We start from the raw sequence: 23647 nt of genomic DNA on the forward strand, positions 1-23647 counted from the left end.
AGAGTTAGAAATTTGGAAATTGTTCCATTTGATTCAGAAATCGAGTAAACTTTTTAAAGACTTCAAAGGGAGAATTTACAAGCTTCAACTCACAACCAAACAGTGGTTGAAGAAAAAAACGCTAAGTCTTTGCGAGAATATGTTGTTCCTCTTGTGCAGGATTTTCACTCTAGCATCCGAAGACCTACTATTTAAGCAAACAACTTCGAGATCAAGCCCACAATCATTCAAATGATTCAAACTTCAGTGCAATTTGGCGAGTTACCTAATGATGATCCGAATGCTCATATTGTGAATTTCTTGGAGATTTACGATACTTTTAAGCATAATAGGGTCTTAAAAGATGCTATTAGATTAAGGCTCTTTCTTTTTTCTCTGTGAGACAAGGCAAAGATTTGGTTGAATTCTCTTATGGCTGGTTCTATCTCTACTTAGGATGATTTGGCTCAGAAATTTTTAGCTAAGTTCTTTCCACCAGCTAAAACAGCGAAGATGCGGAATGACATCACATCTTTTGTGCAATTGGATTCAAAATCATTGTATGAAGCTTGGGAGAGATACAAGGATTTACTTAAAAGATGTCTTCACCATGGGTTACTGAAATGGCTATAAGTATAAACTTTCTACAATGGATTGTTAAGTCTAATCAGAACCACTATTGATGCTACAGCAGGTGGAGCGTTAATGGGAAAATCTATAGATGAGGCATATGATTTGTTAGAAAAAATGGCTTCCAATAACTATCAATGGCCACTTGAGAGATTGGTGCCAAGGAAGGTTGCAAGTGTTCATGAGCTAGATGCAATTACTGCTCTAACTGCACAAGTAGTTGCATTGTCTAAGAAATTTGACGCTATAAATGTTCATGTTGTTCAGAGCCCATTTGTAACATGTGAACTAAATGGGGAAGGGCATGCTAGTAATCATTGTCCTACTAATATTGAGTCAGTGCAATATGTTGGAAATTACAATGGGCAATAGAATAATCCCTATTCCAACAATTTTAATCTAGCTAGAGAAATCACCCTAATTTCTCATAAAGCAACACTCAAGGACCTTCATCTTCAACAAAGCTAGCTTTTCCTCTTAGATTTCCACCACAAGCTAAAGCTCCTATGCTTGAGAAGAAGCCATTTGTTGAATAACTGTTCATGCAATACATGACAAAGAATGATGCAATAATCTAGAGTTAAGCAACATCCCTTTGAAATCTTGAGACATAAATGGGTCAGCTTGCTAATGCCAACAATTGGCCTTAAGGAACTTTACCGAGTGACATTGAAACCAATCCCAAAAGAGAAGTAACAGAGCAATGCAAGGCAATTACTAGCTTTTCGAAATTGGTACAAATAATCAAAAGTATTTAAGACTTAATGAATGCTTAAAAGAATAAATTAATGATGTTGAGTGTTTGGTGTTGTTTTCTCCTTTTGGAATGATTATCTCAGACTTTTCAACCTTCAAAATAGATAGGAAACTTCAATTCATATGTTTGAAGACATTTGGAGTTGTAATGGAGCATTAAATGCAAAAACTAGCTGTAAGACTCGTTTTTCTCACACATTCTATCTTAAGGTCTCGATACTTGGCTTAAGGTCTCTATTCATTCTTTCTAGGCTTCACTATGTATCGAGACTATTGGTGGAGGTCTCAATACTTCTTACGAGTAGACTTACTAACTTTGAATAAGGTTTCAATACCTCCTTTGGTGGTCTCGATACCTTGAAAAGCCAAAGTGCTTCTATTTCAGGATGCCTTAATACCCTTGGCACTCATCTCAATACTTGGACCTTTTGTATTTGAATTTTTGCTCTTAGGTTGTCTAGGTGTTGATACCTTGGTCACATGTCTCGATACCTTAGTCCTTTGTTTCAAAGGTTTGCTCTCAAGTTGGCTAAGTCTTGATACTTCAATAAGGAGTCTTGACACTAGCCTTAAAGCATTTCCCATTTTTATTTTCTATTTGACAAGGTTTCCATACTCCATAAGAAAGTCTTGATATATTGATGATTTTTTAAATGAGGTATCGAGACTTTAAATAGAAGTCTCGATACGTGCCATATATAAGTCCAATTTTGCAAGCTTTTTAAGTCTTTTCTTGAATGAAACCTTAGCCATTTATATGTGAAAGTTCAAAAGATTTTTAAGGAGTTTTTAAAACTTTTAACTCACGATTTTTATCATTTCAAAATAGGATTAAAAGTAAAGTTAACATGGTCTACTCTCATAAGTGCATGACGAAGTTAGATGTTGGCTTTATTGTATCCTTAAGACTATTTGCATAACTCTCATTTTGCATACTGAGTGATGGACGCAAAATAAGTCTTAAGGATAGCATTTACAAAAACACGCCTCGGAGTCAATTTTGTTGGTTCCTTTGAATTCCAAATAAACCCTATTTGCACCAACATAAAGAAGTGGTATAGAGAGATATTCGAAAAGGGAGAAAGAAAGGAAAGATGTGCGAAAGAGACAAAGAGAAAAGAAAGGAGGAGAAAAAGAAAAGGTAAAGAAAGGGAGGTGATGGATCTAGCCTTTCGATGCTAATCTAGTGTTTGTAGACTACAATACAAAAAAAAAGCAAGTCAAAGAGAGAAAAATGGAGAAAAACTTTAAGATAGAGAAAATGAGAGAAATATGAGAAAGAAAAAGAAAAATGAGAGATTTAGAAAAAAAAGGAAAAGAAAAAAATAAGTTTTAATTTTTCATAATTAAAAAAAGTTCCATGTCAATTTTTTAATTTTTATATTATTAAATTTATTATTTTATTAAAAAGAAATATTCTTTTTATTAAAAAAATTACTAAAGAGTATGAATAGCTAGATTTATTGAAGGGATGATATCATATTAAAATTTACATTAAAAAATAAGAATATTAAACTTGCATTTTTATACATAAAAGTAAATTCGGAAATTAATATCACATTCTCGGTAAACTGCTTATAAATCTAACATTGCAATATTATTTTCTCAATATTTGAATAAGTACTTTCTCATATATACCAAACACTGTAATGTTATTTTGTTGGCAATCACATTTCATTGTAAAGCACCTAATTGTTGGGATGAGCCTTGTAGCCAATTGGGATTGGTTAAGGCTTGATTCCAATCATGCAATAGTATCATTCATGTTGAATGATTAGAGATTTTCCTTCATCAATAAGGCATCAATTATAATTACTTATAAGTCTAATTGAATGAAGTCCATGAGATTAATATGGCTTTTAAAGGAACTGTAATGGGTTGCAGTTATGAGATCCTTACGCATCAAAGCATAATCTCAAAATGTTCCTAGTTAATGTATCATTGAGACTGGACATCAATGATGCTTAAAGACTAGTATATTCTATGTTTCTTACTTTGGAAGTAAGCAATCGATCTCATAGATTGAAGTATAGAGATACTTGGAACTAGAATATAAGTGCTTACCTTGGAGAGCAAGTTCACTAAACATGACTCGCCATGAGAAGTGCATTTGGTAATACACTCCAATGTTTATGCAACACTTCTCATATGTCAGTCGTGTAAATATTTCCTAGACTTGGGATACCAAGTTGTTTTATATGTGGAGTGCTATGCTTTCATTTCATCCCTACGGGTGCCTAACTAAGGATGCCAAAACATGATGCTTTTGGGTATAGTATGAAACATGTGAAGGCAAATGAGTGGTCAAGAGAGGAATCATCACCTCAAGTGTTTTATAAGACATATCCTATCAGTTCTTGGTTAACATTAGTTTATTGAAGTCCTTGACCAAGGTGACATGGAGATTATGAAAAAAAAGGTTTCATAACTCTCTATAAAGCTAATGCTATAATTGCAGGAACAAATATGGTGATCAATAAGAGTAGACACTGTACCAAGCTCTTATCATCTTTAGGATATATGATGAGGGAATAAATTACACCGATAGACTGTACACTGAAAGGTTGTTAAAGAACCCTTTGACTCTCCTAACAATTGAGTGGCCATGATGTATTACTAGATGTCAATCTTGGTCTATGGAATTGATTATAAATAAATTGATTGAAATTTATATTAATTAATTCATTCATTAATCAATTTCATTGCCAACATATTGGGAACCTAATGGGTCACACACAATGTTGCATTTGAATTAAATTGGGAGAGTGATGATTTAAGTTAAACTTAAATCACATGCTAGGTAATTAACTTCTATAAACTTAATTAAAAAAGTTTAATTAAGTTTTAGACATAATTATAAATAGTTATAATTATAAGGCCTTGATTGCAAAACATAAAGGAAATTAATTTTGATTTTAATTTTCAAGGACTTAATTAAAAGAGTTTAATTAAGTAATGGACCCAATATTATAATGTGTTATAATATTGAGGGCTTAATTGTAAAATTAAAGTTATTTTAACCTAATTATATAAGTCACCTTTTAACTATTTTCCATATGAGAATTTTTCATAATTGAAGAAAACCTAGTTTTTGTCAGAAAAAGAAAAGCGTTTTCTCTCTTTGCCACCACTCCTTTTGTGTGAAAGAGAAAATTGCTTATGAAGCAATTTTCAAGAGAGGTTCGGCTAAGATTGTGAAAAAGAGAAAAGAACAATTGTTGTCCTTTTTGCTAATACAAAATATAGTTAAAAACTCCCTCCTTTGTTGAAAGTTCAAGTGCAATCGTGTGTATTACCATTGGAGACCAAACACTTGATTGGCTAGGGTTTTTTCTCTTTGCAGTGTTCGTGGGATTGCTTCGAGAAGTGCCATTGTGATTACGAAATTACTGGACAAGGTAACTTTCTGAATAATAATTTATTTTGTTCGTTTATATGCTAAATATGATTCATGGGTGGAGGCATGTTTTGGTTATTTAGTTAAAAGTTTTAATTTTCTTTCCGCTGCGTATTTTGAGTATGCCGTTCATAGCTAAACCCATCACTAACACCTCAAAATATTATTAAAGATAAAATACCTCAACCCCCAAGTTTTAATTATAATTCCATGCGAGTCAATTAGTATTTGAAATAAACAGTCTACTCCAAACATATAAATGACATTAATATGATAAAAGTAAAATGTCCAATATATCGTTCTTTTTCTTTTCTTTTAGGCTGCCTGGCAACACTCCCTTACGCCCGCAGCCACCCCGCTATAGGATCTGGCTAGGGAATGCTAGATCCAACCGAATCTCCCCAATGGGGAGCATGGCCCCTAAAAGAGCACTGACCTTAAAGGAGCGCAATCTAAGGTCGTGCTTTTCCGCTGTTGGTAAACACTCCCTTAGGGGTAGGGAAGCACGCTACCCTCTGGCCAGCCGGCACTCCCTAGGCTCCCCTCTGACCACGAGGTGGTTGACTGGCGAGAGGAAAAGGTAGAGATTTTTTTTTGTATAGGAGAGAAAAAAATTTTAAAATAAAAAATTATAATTTATATAGTTTGGTAATTTTTAAAATTAATAAAAAATTTATCCAAATAATATTACCAAGTCATCATACTAACAAAAATATTAAAGGTTGATTAACAGTTGGACTTGTGTATCCAATGAAAGATATTCTTTTGGTATGGATAATAATGGACTTGTATAAAATTATAACTAAAACTTAAAAAGATTAGGAAATTTCACCCTATTATTACTAGTTTCCTTTAATAATGTTTCATATTTTATAGTAGAATTGTATCATTTACAAAAATTAGATGGTGAATAAATGCTGTTGATATTTTTATGTCATTCATTCTTAGATTATTAACAAGCAAAAATCATGATAAAGAATAGAATAGGCAAGCTTTTTGTAGCAAAAACGACCGCTGGGATTGGCGTTTCAGGTTCAAAACTTTCGTCTGAGCCGAACCTGAACATCTTTTTGCGTTTGCATCCAAATGCCGCCCTTCACTTTATCCATCGATGACTGATGAGTGTCTGACTCCCAGCAGCAGGCAGCAATAGAGGCGTCCGTCAGTCGTCAGCCAAACACCCTCTAACTCTAATGGCGCCTTCACCATAAAAACAACACCAAATCCCCTACCTCCCTCTCCACAGACTCAACAATCAAAACCATCGAAAATGTTCGGAGCTCAAGCTTCCAGTTCCGCCTTCGGCGCTCCTTCTTCAACGCTCTCGTTTGGCACTCCCTCTTCCACTCCTGCCTTCGGCACTCCCTCTTCCACGACGGCGTTTGGAACTCCGTCTTCGACTCCTGGTTTTGGTACTCCGTCCTCGACGCCGGCGTTTGGGACTCCTTCAACGCCATCTTTCGCTACAGGTTTTGGCGGCTCCTCTCTTTTCTCCTCTCCGTTCTCTTCTCAAACGCAACAGCAACAGACTCCGTTATTTCAACAACAACAACCAACTGCAGCCGTAGCAGCACCTTCTGGTGGTTTCGGATTCCAGACTCCGTCATCCACTCCTCTCCACAATGCTCAATTGACAACCCAAATGGCTCCCGTCGCTCCTCTCCCTTTCTCTCTCGCTGATCGTGATATTCAAGTACTCTCTCTCTCTCATATATAAATTTAAACCCTAACTTCAGATCACTTTCAGTTATAGTATAATTGATTGTTATGTTTGATTGTTAGGCCATTGTGGATGCTTACAAGGAGGAGCCTGGGAACCCAAAGTATGCTTTCAAGGTTTGTTTTCTTCCAATGCTTAATTCAAATTTTAATTGTTTTTAATTCAAATTGAGAGGAAGAACAGTTGTAATTTTGTTATTCTGAAGCCTCATTATTATTGCTTCCTTTGGTTATATAACGGTTTGAAATGTGTATATCAAATCATTATTTTTGTTGATTTCTTTTTTCATTTCAATGCAACCGAATAAAGTATTGAGGGTTTTATGTGGTTCGCATGATCTATTGATGGTTAAATTAAATCTTGTGCAGCATTTGTTGTTTAGTGTAATAGATGCGCAGTCCAGGGGGAAGCCGGCTGGTGTATCAGATGTAAGTTTATTAGCATTTCCTTCTGCAATTGTTGGTTTTTACCACTAATTTTCTCTTCTTTTTTTGTTGGGTTTATCAAGTTCCTCTAAGGTTGGATGATAGTTTACATTTGTAGATCATGTGGGCGGAAGCTATGGCGAAACTGGAGGGTATGGAGAGTGCTGATCGAGAAAGACTCTGGCCTCAGCTTGTTCAGGGTTTTAAGGATCTTTCACAGCGGTTGAAGGTAATTATTTGTTGTAGTTCGAGATGTGGAGAGTGATTTTTCTTCATTAATTTGTTACTTTGAATTGTTATGGTCCAGAATATCTTCATTAGTAAGGGATGCTGATAGCTATTGTGTGCATGGATATAAGATTTTGACACTAGTAATATGATGATGTTTATTCAGTTGGAACTTTTCCTGATATAACTAATTAAAGAGAAGAATCTCTTGTACAGCTGTCCGTTTGCATGGCCAAACTGATGGAATTTTGTTGTTGGTACCTCTGGATTTAAGAAACAGCATGGAACCTTGAAAGATACTCAATACGAATAAAATTAAGTAGATTTATATGCAAGGAAATTAGAAAGTAGAGCTCTTACTACTCTGGCAGGACATTGTAGTTAGTGTGTTATTATTTTTGTTGGTAGCATTTGGAAGAAAAGGTGGTGAATGTGGTCAAATGTACATTTGATTTCATACTTTTGAAGTTTTACAAGTACCTAAACATACCCCAGGCTTGGTCTTTCTTATGACTGCATTTTCAGTTTTCATTCATTGTATTTTGTGAGTGGCCTCTGTTGGCTGAACTCTTGAAATTTTGTATTGCTGTGGCAGCTACAAGATGAAGTCATCCTTTCAGATGCTGAGAGATTGCGAATGACACGGAGCAATGTAAAAATGGTAATGTGTACTCCATTAATCTCTGTGCATCATTGTTTAAAGTATGTTTTCACATTCTTTTCCTTTTGCAGCTTCAAAGGCATTTTCAAGCTGAAACTCTTCCATGGATCCAGAGAATGAGACAGAAGGAGCAAAGCCTTCAAAGGCGCCTCTTAAAGGTTGGAACAAATTATGTTATATAGTTTAGTATCAATTAGAAATGATTGGCATGAACATAGGCAATTATCGGAAACATAATTTTGTTGAGCTGAACATCCATTCTTCATGTTTTCTGATTTTCCGATACTCTGCCCCCCATCACAGAACCCAACAAATAAATGAATAGATAAATAAAATGGAAAAGGAAAATAGAATCTGCTTGATTCAAGGCTGCTAATTACAACTGACTCAGGTGTGTGGGTCAGTCTGGACATGGCATTAACCATTAACTTTTGGGTGTACTTATTTTTATTTTTATCGTTGTATGGTGGCCTAAAGATGATGAGAATAGTGGAAGCATTGGAGGGTAAGGGTTGCCGGTTGCCTTTAATGAAAGGGGAAGTTGAATTGGCTGAGAAGTTGGCTGCAATAACTAGACAGGCTAGTCTTCCTTTCCTCTGATTCTCTTATTTTGTGTTTGCTACGCTGTTTTCAAGAGTTTGTACTGACTAGCAGATGAAATCACAGTTGAAAGGATCTGGAGCAGAACTTTCTAGGAGGGTTGAAAACTTGCACATCGTGTCTCGTGTTCAAGCAAATGCTATTGGTGCTGGAGGTTCTCTTTATCTTACAGGATCAACTAAAATCCATGAGCAAAGTCTTGCTGAAATGCAGGAGGTAAGATTTAGCAATTTTAAGCTTTCTTGCATTATAAATATTGAAACAAGTTTTATTACTAGCACATCTATGATAGTTGATTTGGAAAGATAGTAACCTATCATCGCTATCATTATTTTATTTTGCAATGATAATATAGATTATACTAACAACCATAATTTATGTTCAAGTAATTGTTTACAGAATCTGCTGTTGGATTTGCACCAATTGTTCAAGATTCTTGCATGTCAGCTTTCTTTATATCAATACTTAATCTGCGGTTTGGATGATGATGAATGATTTTATTGGGGAACAGGTATTACAACAGCAGACGGAGGCCATAGCAAGGCTGGGCAATGTGTTGAAGCGAGATATCAGGGATATGGAGATAATAATGGCTGAAGACACGGATATGACAGAAGATGTGAGCTAGAATGATGATAAATCTCTGATGATTCTTTGATGTTGTTTTCAAGTTTTATAGTTGGATTAGATAGGAATTCAAAGATTGCTGTTTTCACTTTTTCTCACCAATATTCATCAGTGATGCAAGAGAGTGATGATCAATTCTATGGTCTTGGGAGTTCTAGGAACTTCCATATTGATCCTATACAAATAGGAACTTCCACCTGAGGAGGATCAAGGAGCTGGACTCCGAAGTCGGGGTTAGATGTTTTTCACTTCTAGCTCTGGGAGCACATCATGATAGTGTTAACGACTTGTATGGGTTGTTTAATATCAGCCACACCAAATTCTTTGGTCGGTCTTGATGAAGTCGACGTAACTCTGACTTGAGTTTATTATCTATCGGTGCATAACCTGATTGGATAATATATCTATCCCCTTCCCCTTGAATATCATTTTTTATTCCAAGAAATGAGCGTCAAGGGTGTTTATGGGCCGTGTTACCTCAAGCCTTAACCCCAACACCCTTCCATCTCTTGGGTTGAAGTTTTCAATATTGACCCTGCGCTCTGTCCAAATTATTATTGCATTAATAAAATAATATCTAAAATAAATTTTTAATATTTGAATATAAAATTCCTACGTATGGATGGGCCTCGGCTTAGCTCTCTGAGGTGTTCTGAGCCGTGCCCATTTTAATCTATAATGTTTTATTGAAAAGAATGCTTAGAGAGTTTTACCCTTCTGTACTTGGTTCAAGTTGGTCGAGGAACTCGGAACCAATTTGAACTTGGTCAGTTTCTAAGAAAGTAAACTAAATCATATAAAAGAAAACGCATAATACAAAAAAAAAGAAAGGTAAAGTTTTAGGGAACTTGGCTTGGCTCCCATATAAGCGATGGGCTAAAAGGCACTCTGAATGAACAATGTGCGGGGTTAAGAAGGCTTCATATCATATACCTACATATGACCATATCTGTGACGTACAAACGCTTTAAAGGAGTAGGACTTACCTGCAGTTTAAAATTACTACTTTGTTCTAAAAAAAAATTTAATTTTAATCACAATGTCCTACATTTCATTGTAAGCTTCTGCCATGATTAATAGCAGAAGTGATGTCCAACCAGTAAATACACGTGCACCTTTTCCCTTGCCCTGCTTCTGATCATATTGTTCCCACAAAAACCCAGTCTTGTGATAGTTTTGAACAACATTTCTGCGACATTGTAGCAAAAGTATATGAATTGAACTTAAGAAACGGTTGAGCGTAGTAATAGACCTAAGGTGGGCAGGATGTGATTTGTACCTTATCAAATTGTGTCTCAACTCATCATAAATGGCTCTGGCTTTGTCTCTGTACGGTCCTTTCTCTGCAGAAAATTACTCAGTAGATCAGCAGAACCAGAGGCATCAGAAGATAAGGGAAAAGTATTAACTTTCTTCGTTTTTAATGTTTCATTTTCTCTTTTCCTGTTCTCAATTTGGTGGTGGTTTTAGAAAGAAGAGGGAAGAGGAGAGGTGTGAGAGGTGAAGATCATTTACCCAATGAGTAATGCCGGAGCGAAGAAAGAATCATGAAGTTCATGTTCATCCAAATTGGACCTCTCCAATAAGGTGGGTCATGCTCTGTGTTGCGTTTCATGTACAAGGAGCTACGGCATAGAAGAAGACATGCAAGAAGACACTTGGATTCATTAAAGCAAATAAAACAAGAAGATCAAGTAAATCATAGCCGCCTTTCAAAAAAAAAAGTAAATCATAGCCTTAAACTGAACAGAATAACCAATACATTGCTCAGGAATACCTGGTTTTGGCAAGTGAACGGAGTCCATAATTAGTCCATAAGATGCTCTGGTTTGAAATGAGGTCTAGCTGCTTTTCCAGAATCCATGATTCCTGTACAAAGTATAATATAAGAATTCTATTAAAAAAAAAACAGCATAACATGAGAAATCTATAATGATGAATAAAAAGTAAAACATATAAAAAGAGCTTCAAACTGTTTACAAAGACAACATAGCAAAAGCACCACAGAACTGATAATATATTAATTTGGTCATGAGATCATCTAGGAAACTTACAGGTGGAATAATTCTGGTCATAAATGGGAAAAGGCTGACATAACCAAGATTAGGAACCAATTTCAGCTCTGGCCTTTCTAATACCTCCCGAACAAGCTCTCGATTTGCATGAGTATTTCCTACAGTCACTTCTTTCCAACTTAAACGGACCTATAATAATTAACAGCAGAGAGCTAATTTCAATGAAAAATTTTGAAACAAGGTATAATAAAGTTCAGAGTCATAAATCTAAGCCAATGGCATGACAATCTACTTAACTGAACAAATTCAATTTTCACATTATAATGTTGGGGCATTTTAGCATATTGAATCAGAAAGTTGACACTCCAGTTATGAAAACAGGCACGGAACAGCCCAGAAAATTTCAATGCCCAAAGTATAATTGTTTGCTTAGTTAGCATCAGCATTAAATAAGTGAGCTGATTGGATATGCTTTCACACGGATATAAGGTTTGTTTGATTGCTGCAGCAACTTGAGTTGGTGAGGACTACTCTGTTCAGACACGTACTCTTTGGACAGCATTATTATACTAGTAAGGCTTGGACTAAGTAGTCAAGGATGCTGTGCATGGATGAATAAAGTTGTCATGATTCGGACTGCATTCTCAAGCTTGTCACGCTTCAGACAGCTTTATGTCTAATGTTGGGAGCTAGGAGTTTTTCTTTTGTTAGGAGTTCTGTCCTGTTTTCTATATTGAGAGCATCCGGATATCCCTAAGTCCGGATATAATGTTTCTGGGGGTTCTATTTTTCAGTTACTTTTATTTTTATCTTATTGTATTCATAAAAGTCCAAAGTTGTTTTACTTTGGCATTCAGCAGTAAAATTGCATAATTTTCAAAAAAAAAAAAATCTGCCTCATCTGCATATATTGCCAGATAAAATGGAGAACAGGTCTAACATGAATCATTCACTGGTCAATAAATTACTAGATAATATAGTTTATGTAAAAAACCAAAATACAAGCAGCATACCTTTTCTGTATGATTTCCAAAGTCAAAATAAGCTCCAGAAGCATGGTCTAAGTGCATCTGGTAAAGCATCAAGACCAATGAGACATGGAAAAAGCAGAATTTTAAGAGCAATAATTAGAATTGCTTGTACATTGAAAAAATTCTAAGACACTTCTACATTGTGCTCTTCGCAGAGAAGATGGAATGAAAAGGAAAGAGGAATCTGTGTAAAATAACATTACTATAAAGATTTTTTTTAATGAATCAGGTATCACCCATTAAGAGCATCAAAAAGTAATAAGAAAACAATTCAGACAACCTGATGACAAAAGACAAACCTGATTCAGAATATCAAAGTCTGAAAGCAGCTTAGCTGTAGAACCATACTCCTGCACCAATTCATTTCCAAGATCTATTAATTAATAGGTAACTTCTTATAACTCGGAGAATGCTTTTTCTCATTATGCATTTCTACCTTTCCAGGTTTATTTTCCTTATCAATCAATTCTGCAATGGAATGCAAGCAATCTGCCGCAAGAAGCATCCAACATCTAAGATCCAAGTGGCGTTCATCTTCACTTGGGTGTGATGCACGAGGATAATCATCTAGCCCAGATGACAGTGTCTGGAGACAGCAGAAACCATTTCCATTTACTACAGAGGTCTTCAAAAAGAAGCTTTGTTTTTTTCAAAATAAAACTTATGCAAAATGAAAAAGGTAAACTATCTCTGCAAACCAAAGCTCCAAACAAAGCTAGGATAAGCTGACTTGTCTCCAAAACCATGGATTCCAATTGCCCTTAGGCCTCAGACAAGGTCAGAATCCAACGGTGCCTAAAACATCCAATTAGTAGCCCCAAATCCAAACATCATAAAAGATTTTTGGTTTCCAACAGTTCAAGGAAAAAGATTTTGCAAGCCAAGTTTCTGACACATTATGGGCCAAACAGCTGCAGCCTACCCTGACAAAACTTTGTTGCTTTGACCCCAAGGCTCAAGCTCATTAAGAAAAACATGTAGTTTACCAGAAAAATTGTTTCCATGGAATGTTCTGAAAGGAAACAACAATCATTTGAAAGCTAATAACATCACGCACTATTGTTTAAGGGCTTCAAAAGAAAGCAAAAGTTTCTGTTTACATATGACTGTCAATGTTTGACAAAATGCTGAAACATAGAACCTTTGGGTTTAGTTCACGAATTGTTGATTTGTCTCTCCCATGCCAGTAATAGCTACCAATATCCTTTCCTGTTATCATAAAATCAATAGCAGAATTAAAAGGAGTGGGGAGGGTTTAAAAAAGGTAAATCTCATTACCTCAAGTTCTCAATAATTCAAAATGGCTTCTCCATGTATCCATGGCAAGGGCATTTAATAGATCTAAAAATCAGTTCAAAGAATGTGCTTCCAAAAAAGTTACTTGAGTAACAAACTCAAGAAAGCCTTAGCCCAGCCACATAGGTTGTTCTGGACATGTTAATACTTTATTATCGCCATTCTACCAGCAAATTTAATACAAAAATTTAAAGAATTTTAGTTGTTTATATCTGTATGAATTTAAACTACATTGTAAAACATCAATAATATCCTCCTGCCCTGAACTTCTTGCTTTATACAGTTATGACTACAACTGTGACACAACACACGGGGGTAAAGAAAATGCTGAGTATGAATGTCAGTAAAGTTTGCCAAACTCTGCCTGCTTTATATTCAATGTCACATCATAATGCCATTGCACATATATATACTGATGTGACAGAGACTCGATTCTAGTGCCTGATAAACTTCAACCACATTTATCACATAACCCCAACCAAACCCAAGGGGGGGAGGGAGGGGAGGGGGGTGGGGATCACCACTGCTAACACACATTCTTTTCGACAACACCCTGCCTGAAAAAAAAATACTAGTAATATACCTGACTGGGTAGTGTTGAACCACTTGAACCATGCTTCAAGCCGAACAAAAGCCTGCTGTAGGAAGGAAATGATCTCATTGCTTTCAGTGGCTGAGAACTTGTTCTTCTTTATACCATTAACCAGATCTGAAAGAGAATTTCATACTACATTTCACATCGTGTATTGTGTATGATGGAATCTTAATGCAGGGAAAATAATGCATATCAGAGTACAAAGAAAGGGAACTACAATTTCAAATTACTCAACATCCGTCAATCATACCAATTCAAAAAATTTTAAGACTCCAAACAAATTAGAAAACACAAGCGAAGGAAGAGCCTGATTTCATGTCCATTAGGCCATGCACATTTTTGTTGCCTGCACGTGTATGATCACCAAATACTATCATATTTCTGCTTGTTTGGCAGGGTATCTCCAACTCCTCAGAAAATATTATATATTCACAAATCAAATTCTTATTATCTATGCTCATCTTCTTGCACTTCATCCAATTATTGTATCTCTGCTGTGGAACTAAATCTAAATTTATTTTATCAACCTATGTCCAAGCATGGTAGTCAAATTCCCAAAGTAAAGCATAGACCACTAGACTTTGACTTCTCAATCTAACACCATAGATCTGAATCATCTGATACAATCTTTATCATATTAATATGAGTACTTTGCAGAATCACTCGATTGGTAATAGGAGAATTATCCATCTAACAGTCAAAATTGCTCCAAGGTCAGAAAATAACTGGTTGAATTTAGATTAAAACATCTCCCATCTACTTTAAGAAAAATGACTTGCAGGTACTTAAACCGGTGTTGGTAGATAACAATCCAGTGATGCACTGCGCTGAAAAGCATACCACTGCAAAAGAGCCTAGGACCAAAGCTTTTCATGACTCTGAAGTAATCCTTCTCTGTCCTATGAGTTGATGGAGTTAAATCACCCTCCCAACAGCATTATAGGACAATTTAATTTGAAAACAACTTACCACGTAAAACCAAAAATAGTGTTGGTGGATTTCCATTACTTGGATGCTGCAGAACAAATTCCGCTGGAACCTTACTGCAATTAAACCATAAAAAACCTCAGAATTATATAACCTGATAAACTTGGAACTTTGAATTTACTGCAAGTTACCTTAGTGCTTCAGCACCCAAAATTTGCTCACGAGGTATCCAACCATCAATATTTATCAGGTCCAACCAGTGTCCTAGAATATCCAAGCATATATGAAGATCCCAACGCCTGCTCAACATTTGTGGACATACATGCAGGCACATGCCACGGGCATGATAAACATGATACATAGTAATCAACTCTGGATTGTGTGGCTTACTGCAGAAATAAACTTAAAAAAAATGGAGCAAGATATTTATCTCACAAAAATGTGCAACTAACCAGATTAGTAGTTGATGAAAACCTTCATCCCAGAGAAATCCCCTTGGAAAGAAAGGTCGACTTGGAACAGCTGTGTATAGCTCAGCTGGCCAATATAGAAGAAAATCATCATGACTTTTAACCTACAAGAGATATACCCCACTGTATGACTTTGTCAGACAATATAAACAAGGGACTGCTAATCATAAATACAAGCTCTAGAAATTTTTTCTGGTAGAGTTACGTGCAAACCGAAAAAGTAGAAAAGGCCCGGGGGGAAGGGAGTGGGGGTGGGCGTGGTGTGGAGCACACAAATAGACACATTACACATATACAGCAGAATCTAGTATCTGATCACTCAATTTTCCTGGTCTTTGTTATTCCTTTCTATTTGAGAATAAAACCCCCTGCAATTACTCAAATAAGAAATATACAGGAGATCCTGAAGTAAGATGAACTAAATGATTGAACATCATATAACACCAACTTCATGTTACTGTTGGCAGAGAAAGATATGATATGACAGCTGAAACTTCTGGAAGCATTTTGGATTTTGGACATAGAAACTGCTGCCAACAAGTTGTTACTTGGAACCCAGCAAACATACATTTATTGAGCTCTCAGAATCCAATTTAACCTTACTCCCTGAAGTTTATTGTGTATCTGGCTCTTGCAAAATTGTTAACTTAAACTGAGAAGTAAGTCAACTACCAATAGCCAATATCCTCTACTATGTTCTTGGGGCATGATCAGAGAGTTAGGACAAAGGTAAACAGGAATTATGCCACAAAGGACTGTGATGACTAGAATGATCAAGTAGCAAGTAAAATGTCCCTAAAAAAGACAATTAGACTGCATGAACAAAAAGAAATAAAAAAATTGCAAGTCACTCACATTAGAATTTTTGGGAACTGAAATTTTTGATTGGCCAAAGAAATAGCCAATGCCACCCAACATGTTTCCAATAGCAGCCTTGCCAACAGTAATGGATTTGGAATCAAGCTGCAAGCACAATGGTACAACATCAGAATCTTCCTGGAAGAGCAAAATTAACACCACTGCAGACAAAATGAGAGACTGCAGAAGGAAAAGAAAAATAACTCTTAATGGCTACTGATATGACCTTAAGTGCCTACAAGAGGGCATCTTATTGAGCATTGCTGAACTCTTAATTGCCAAAATTATGTATCATGACACCATGTCGATAAAACTTATACTAAATAAGAGAGGATATTATAGTTTGGTCTGTTGAGTTTTAAAATAATAGCCCAAAAGCTAAGCAACCGGAAAGAATTCCTTCTCCAAGTAAACTATCAAGATTGATACATGAGGTAGAAGTATGTCATTTCTAGGAATCATGGGGGAGAGGAGCATCAGAAATGTCTGACATGAGACACAATGAGTCTCATTATTCAACAACATACTCAACAAAAAAAGTACTATATGATTCAATAATTTAAATTAAAACAGCTTTGATCAGGGCCAAAGATTCTAACCAATTCCTGACATTGATAACCCAATGCACAAAAATAAGCAATTACTATATTTCTTCTTCTACAGGACCTAAGGTGACTAGAAAGGATATCTAAGTGACAGCCACACAATTTATGACAGAGCATGATGATAGAGATTGAAAAATAACTAATAAAATGGGAAGAACCAAAGAACATGCAGAACAATGAAACTACTTAAGAAATATCAATACCTTGTCAGCAAGCTGAAAGCAATTCTCAAATTTGGCATCAAATTCTCTCTGTTTTACTTTTAGTTGATTGGTCAATGCGACACCTAAATTAATAAAGCAAAGGAATATATAAGTCTTGAAATAGAAAAACTCACTGTAAAGTCAGGAAAGGCCCAGAAATAAAAATAGAATTTTTTTTTTTTTTTTAAATCTAATTAGCAGCAGATGATATTATAGGATCTAATTCCAAAAGAAACTTGAACCTGAAAAACAGATTTAAAGATTTTAAATATCAAATGTTAAGATAAAAGATAATAAAGCATGATAACTGCTTATGTGTAAGGACAAAAACCTCAATACTGTTAAAGTTTCTTAATTTAACAATAGTTTTATTATGGAGAATAAAAGATACCGGCAAGATTGCTTATGCGTTCTTCAACTCTTGAATTTATACCAGTTCCAGATACAAAGACAGTATCTGTTTCCAGTGGAATCCTCCCTGAAATCTGTGCATAACAATTGAAAACCGAGGAGGTAGACAAGAAAGACAAACCAAAGTTAACTACAAGAATGCAAAATATTTCAAGACAAGTACAATTGTGTTTACATAATATACCTGAAAAACTAAAATGTTTGAAGAGCTCTCATAGATATCAGGCAGCTGCAGCCGACTAAATCTTCTTACCTGGTAAGAGATAACAAACAAAAGAAGTCAAGGAAAGAACCCCTAAAAACTAAACAATACATACTTTGTATAAGCTTCGAACAACTGAAGGGAAATATAGGACACATATGAAAATCTAACATACTTGGGATGCAAGGTTTTCCTGAACAAGATCAGACAAATTGTGGATATGAGGTGTCCTGAAACCAGAATAATGGACTTCCAAATCAGCCTACAAAAGAGAAACATATGAAAATTGGCTTCAGATCAGTATCTAGTGAAAAAACTATGCAGAAACAAAAAAATATTGAAGTCTAGAATTTTTATTGAGTAAATTCCATATATTGAAACCTTACAAGCAATTGGTGAGAGATATAGGCAGGAAAGTTTTATTAGTCAACTAACTATTTCAAACAAATATTACAGGAGTATATAAGCTATTTGGAGGCTGACATTCAGCCAGAGAAAACAAACTAGTTAACTAATATAATTTATGTCTTGTTTTGTTTGTATCCAGAGTACTCAAAATTGCAACATATCTAATAAATCGCATATCATTGTGTCAAATTGGGCAATTTGACAACTAATGATTTTGAAGCAACAGAATACAAATTATACTGGTGGGGAATTAAGGTCAGTCACTTCCCTAAATGCTAACCAGTAGGAATATGATTTCTGAGACCTGAGTTGCTTTGATAGCATGAATGGCAAGTAAGCCAAGAAAACTTCCTACCATATAAACTAAATTTCAATCACGAGCATCAAATTTTCAAACAAATAGAAGTAAGTCTGGTCATTTCTAACTCTGTCATTCAATCACCATTTACCTCTGATTTTAAATGTAGCTGCCAACCTCCAATGTCTGTGCGTGACCCTGATGCCAGGAGAGAATTCTCACGAATGTCCAAGATATCTCTACCTAAACTTAAAGAATTTCCATCTTCATCAGCCAAATAGAAGAAAAGGTGCACATTTTTCTGCATCTCGTCATTCCACCTAGATATGTAAATTGAGCGTGATAATAATGATTGCATTAGAAATTTGAATATTCAGCTAAGAACACACTCAGAATTGAACATTGTGCTTTGCATGAAAGTAAACAAATGCTACAGATAGTTTCAGCAAATCTTGTCATTCTAGCTTGAAATGAACATGCAAGTATGAGTGCATAGAGGAGTGGAGAGAGGGAGAAATGTTTCATCCATCTATAGTGGATCAGGTCTTAGATTAACCTCACCAAATATGGAACTTAATCCTCATTCTCCAAAGTGTAGGGCCAGCTATATAGGCAAATTTATACATCATGCATTATATTAACTAAAGAATTCTAGTCTTAAAACTGAAATCTGAAAACCACTTTAAATTTTAGGCCCACAGACCTCATCATCAGTTTAATACATTTACAAATGTATTTTTCTTTTATTCAACCTTTTTCTTGTACTGTCTAAATCAACTTTAACAGTCTCCTTCTGGCTTTTCTTATCTTGTTTCTGATAGCCAAAATTTCTCCAAGAACAACATTGCACTTTCTGCATGATGAATTTACCAACTGATAACAATGCAATAAATTCAAATATAAGCAAATATACAATATAAGCTCTTAATTTACCATGACAAGTCCAAATGATCAAGTGAGTTCATACAAAGTGCAAGAAAGGATTGTCACACAAGGCACTCCAAACAGGTCCTTCACATCTCAATCAGGTTTGCTTGCAGCATTCTTACTAGGGAAAATTGTTTCTCTTTCAAGATACATATTCTAAAAGTAACTAATAAATGCACCAAGTTTAACATATGCAATTAACTATGGAAAGCTAAAATAACAAATGAACCAACATACCCCTGACTTTGCACATTAATCCGAACTGTCCAGTCTCCTCCATAGCCACTGCCCACCCCCTTAGATTTCAAGAAACTTGTTGCTAAAGTCATATCTTGGTCAACCAGAAGTTGATGTCCAAAATCACGTCCATTATGATGTGTCCAACCATATGTGCTTAGCTCATCAGAATCTTGGCAGATGTGTCGCATAAAATACCTCCCATCCTTTATACCAATCCACATTAACCCAGCAATCAAAGACCGGGGACTCCTGCCATTTACAATTGCTAATTAACACCCCCATCAGTGGTGATTGAACACTCAGAATAAGTGATGAATCAAATAGTACACAAAACCCAAGGAATGTCGCAAAATTGTAGCACATTATTATTCACAATCTCTTCAGGGCAAGAATGAATACAACATAAATATTCGTATTCACATGATTTTTTCTTCTCTAATCAAAATTATAAAAGTAAAAAATATCACATACTATGAAACGGAAAACATACTACCTGGCACGAATTCCAAGATAAACATGAGGACGATAAGTTCCCCAGTATAAGCTCTCTTTGTGCTGTCCTTGAAACTGCCACAAATCAAGTCTCCCCCTCAGTTTAAAGAAAATAAAAAAACAAACAAATACTAAAGCATACATATAGTCGCATTTTAAAATTCTATAGTTGAAAAATTGAAATGATATCACTTGGTGCACCTGAGGTAAGTCCATAATTTTGGGAGCAGGAAATGGAGTGACGACTCTGGGTTTCCGAGCTACTTCAGCTGGATTAATGAGATGACTGACTAAGAAGAAGATGATTAAGGACGCCAGGATGCCGAACCCAAGCACAATTTTAAGATTAACGTTAAGGATTCGAAGCGCGTTGCCGCGATCTCTAGTTTTATCTCTGCGGAGGTTGGAGTTTGGTTTAGTTCTGTGAACAGCGTCTTCGTTGACATCGGTGTATGACTTGGCTCTGCTTCGAGCGCTCCGTCGACCGCCTCCGGTCATTCTTAGATTAGGGTTGACTAGGGCGGAGGTTCAAGTGATCATTGAGAGCGGCGTTTCTCCTTGCACTGAAGTGGATCGAGGTCTTTAGGAAGTCTTCCTTTTTTCAGTTTTTAACAGAAAATACAAAGGCCGTGGAACGGAAGCTCTGATGTCACAAAGTGAACTTCGTGCGAGTTGGGACTGCTTAAATTGTATTCACAAATTGTTAATTCATAATAAATAAACAAAAATTATTTAGAAGACGTTTAGACAAATCTGACGTTTTTTTTAACGGATGTGATATTTATTTTAGCAATAACTATAAAGTATACTATATCAAATCCTATTGAAGAAAATTTTGCAAAAAATGATAATGCAAGATAAATTGGTGTAATATTACTGTTTTAATCAAAACATAATTTAAAATTTTATATGGTCAATTGTATGGATGATAGTTTGGCTTTAATAATTTCAGTGTCGCGATTAAATATTTGAGGTAACAATGTTACTAAATGCAACAATGTGTAACATAAATAAACAAATTGTATTGATTTATAGTTGAGCCATTTGTATCATAGTTTTTCAATTTGAATGTATTTAACAACACCTTATCGCAATGATGACATAGAAATATGATGAGAAGAGATACAAAAATTTTTCGTTAATTGTTGATTGTGATGATGTTATCCTAAAAATATGGTGGACCAATTTTTTGTAATAGCGATTTAAAAATACATCGTCTTTTTTTTAGGGACGACATTCATCATGTATGAGTTACACATCAATAAATCAAAATGAATTTCATTATCTCATTTTCACAACTCTATGATCAAAAAAGTGCATGTCGTTGTGAGACAACAACACGTTTGAACTGCTTACAAACGAGTGGGAGTATAAAGGTATGAACTTTTTGCCTTTAAAGAAGGTTGATGAGCAATGGGAGTACTAAAGGTGAAAGCTTTTTAAGAATAAAGGTCATAAATAGAAGTGTCTAAGCTTATAAACTTTCTATAGTGACGAAAGGTATGATCTTGGGAGATGGTCATTGCACTACTAGAATAAAGAAAGGATTTTTCTGTTTTAGCTTTTTCAAAAATATTTTTCTCTTGCTTTCTCTCTCTTTTTCCTTCTCTTTTGATTCTTTTTCACTTCTTCTTTTTGTAAGGTGTCTTTTGGGTTGGTATTTATAAGCCTGAACCTTTTCTGCTTGTTGGAATGAGATTTAAAACTTATCTTTTCGTTTTGTACCAATTGGATTTTTATCTATCGTGCTTGTTAAATCGACATGTTATACCTTTGGTGTCAATTCTTCATGATTTTGGAAAATTTGCACCTATTTGGTTTTCTTGAGAATCGACATGTTCTTCATCTAGTGTCAGTTCTTCATGACATGCTCCAAGTCTGCACCTTTTGTTCTTTTCCCAAAATCGACATGTTGTGCTCTTAGGGTTGATTCATGTGTGTTTCGCGCTAATCCAAAATTTCAAATTTGAAATTCTATGTTCCATTCTTATCCATTTGTTAACTTCTGCTTCTTCTCCAAGTTTCTGACCTTTTCTCTCTAAAGCTTCCGGAATCAATAGTTAACTCCTTGGTGTCTGTTCTCACTTTATCTAGTGGCTTCTGTTTCTCTATAATCGACATGTACTTATTTGAAAATCGATTTTTCTTGTAATAGAAAAAGATATTTTGCTTTTTTACAATTGAGAATTGATTCTTCACTTTCTAAAGGTCGATTCTTATAGCTGAAAATTTAGAGTTTGAAGATTTATAAATAATTTTCAATATAAAACCAACTAAAAAACTCCATGGGGATTTTTTGTACATTTGAAAACTCTTTCAAGTAGATCATCTTTGTCATTTCAAAATTAGAATAAAGATAACAAATTGGAACAATAAAAATCCAAGCGATGTAAAAACAAGAACACAATATATTTATAGAGGTTCGGTCTCCTTGCCTATGTCCTCTCCCTTAACTCATTATGGAATTTTAAATTCATTATAAAAAATACTTTTTAAGGCTTAAGCATAGCCTTTACAATACCTTTGAAAGATCAAGTACAACCTCTTTACCTTTTACTTAGGTTAAGATATAACCTGCCAACATAACCTTTTTCAATCGGTTAAGATATAACCACTTAAGAATTTTACAATAAATGAAGAGCTATAAATGCCTCTTAAAGGTTGATAGGCTATAAGGTTTAGCTTGAAAGTGATGGGTACAAGAGCATTGGAAAAATTCAACTCAATGAATGCTTGAAAAAAAACTTAAATGCTTTATGAGAAGTGAATAAATGATCTTGAAGCTTTTCTCAAGTGTGGAGAGATTTTTCAAAGTCTTTTTCTTCTTCAAATTAGGTGGGAAACATCCTTTTATAGCCTCTTAATCAATTAGAGCCATTGGAGGCCAAAATTGGTAGAAACTTACCATTTGAAGCATTTAATGCTGGTCTGCCGCGACTCTAGGATAGACTTTGGTTGTTGGCGGTGTCGATCTTGGCTGGAAATTTTTCTTCAATTTACACTATAAGATTAAGCTTTTAAAGCATGGGTGTTGATCCTAGCTCCATGTGTTTGAATTGTTTATGTCTTTCTTCTTCAAGGATCGAGCTTTGGAAGTAAGGGTGTCGATCCTCCAAACATCTAGAAGCTTCACTTCTCTTTTATTTCTTCTTAGGATTGACCTCTCCTTGTTGGGGTGTTGATCTTCCAAGCTTTCAGTAGCCTTTTTACACTATACTTCATCTTGGAACCAACCTACAAGCCACGGGGGTTTGATTTTAAGTGTTTCCGATAGCTACTTTATTTTGTGTCTCAACCTGGAACCGACTTTGGTGCAATGAAGGGTTGATCCTATGAATTTCCAATGGCTTCTTTCTTTTTTGTGTTTTGTTGGGATCAACTTGCTCTATTTAAGGCTGTCGATCTTGCTATATCCAAAAGCTATGTTTACTTTTTCTTTTTCTCTAGGATCAATCTTTCACACTAAAGGGCTCGATCCTCATAACTAAAACCCTGATGTTTTGAAACCTTTTGATTTCTTCTAAGTACTGAAGACTTGTCAAACATTTTCAAGGACCTTACGGAGTTCATTGATTGAATCAAATCTTTTCAAATGCTTGTGTGCAAGCCTAAATCAATTTAATTTTGTCAAATCAAAACATAATTC

General features: G+C 35.2%; 2 protein-coding genes and 1 non-coding gene across 5 annotated transcripts; 1 reads left to right on the top strand and 2 right to left on the bottom strand.

The window, feature by feature from the left end:
• Positions 1-489: 489 nt before the first annotated feature.
• LOC148764126 (small nucleolar RNA R71) lies at positions 490-596 on the bottom strand. The gene has a single exon (XR_016024926.1). It is a non-coding gene; the product is annotated as a small nucleolar RNA R71 (small nucleolar RNA).
• Positions 597-5785: 5189 nt separating this feature from the next.
• On the top strand, positions 5786-9365 carry LOC18609046 (nuclear pore complex protein). Its single transcript, XM_018116531.2, has 9 exons — positions 5786-6455; positions 6545-6598; positions 6851-6910; positions 7026-7136; positions 7731-7796; positions 7868-7954; positions 8274-8375; positions 8463-8612; positions 8908-9365. Exons 1-9 carry the CDS (start codon positions 6033-6035, stop codon positions 9022-9024), a joined length of 1170 nt encoding a protein of 389 aa, XP_017972020.2. The 5' UTR covers positions 5786-6032; the 3' UTR covers positions 9025-9365.
• Positions 9366-9876: 511 nt separating this feature from the next.
• On the bottom strand, positions 9877-20658 carry LOC18609047 (mannosyl-oligosaccharide glucosidase GCS1). 3 transcript variants are annotated; one of them, XM_007044015.3, is made up of 22 exons: positions 20203-20655; positions 20003-20076; positions 19507-19758; positions 18494-18662; positions 17812-17898; positions 17619-17687; positions 17415-17508; positions 17024-17106; positions 16213-16320; positions 15340-15461; positions 15079-15186; positions 14930-15003; positions 13949-14074; positions 13211-13278; positions 12506-12655; positions 12369-12419; positions 12052-12108; positions 11078-11227; positions 10801-10892; positions 10539-10648; positions 10303-10366; positions 9877-10212 (listed from the first exon to the last, which is right to left on the bottom strand). In XM_007044015.3, the coding sequence occupies exons 1-22, from the start codon at positions 20497-20499 to the stop codon at positions 10068-10070; spliced, it is 2550 nt and encodes an 849-aa protein (XP_007044077.3). In that variant the 5' UTR covers positions 20500-20655; the 3' UTR covers positions 9877-10067. The 3 variants fall into 3 exon arrangements, 2 of the variants coding, with proteins under 2 accessions (XP_007044077.3, XP_088659584.1); XM_088803458.1 differs by having other exon boundaries at positions 19507-19774; positions 20203-20343; XR_016024591.1 differs by lacking the exon at positions 9877-10212 and having other exon boundaries at positions 10539-10680; positions 20203-20658.
• Positions 20659-23647: the final 2989 nt, after the last annotated feature.

This window comes from Theobroma cacao, chromosome 2 (assembly GCF_053813885.1).
Source record: "Theobroma cacao isolate CCN51 chromosome 2, ASM5381388v1, whole genome shotgun sequence".
Lineage (NCBI taxonomy): Eukaryota > Viridiplantae > Streptophyta > Magnoliopsida > Malvales > Malvaceae > Theobroma > Theobroma cacao.

Bases quoted from the DNA above. Each gene is read 5' to 3' on its own strand.
- LOC18609046 (XM_018116531.2), top strand. From the start codon at position 6,033: ATGTTCGGAGCTCAAGCTTCCAGTTCCGCCTTCGGCGCTCCTTCTTCA. The intron at 6,456-6,544 runs GTACTCTCTCTC...TTTGATTGTTAG, and splicing joins TCGCTGATCGTGATATTCAA to GCCATTGTGGATGCTTACAA. The intron at 8,376-8,462 runs GCTAGTCTTCCT...ATGAAATCACAG, and splicing joins TGGCTGCAATAACTAGACAG to TTGAAAGGATCTGGAGCAGA.
- LOC18609047 (XM_007044015.3), bottom strand. From the start codon at position 20,499: ATGACCGGAGGCGGTCGACGGAGCGCTCGAAGCAGAGCCAAGTCATAC. The intron at 15,462-16,212 runs GTGAGTGACTTG...TATCTCTTGTAG, and splicing joins CAGTTCCCAAAAATTCTAAT to GTTAAAAGTCATGATGATTT. The intron at 10,893-11,077 runs GTAAGTTTCCTA...TACTTTGTACAG, and splicing joins TGACCAGAATTATTCCACCT to GAATCATGGATTCTGGAAAA.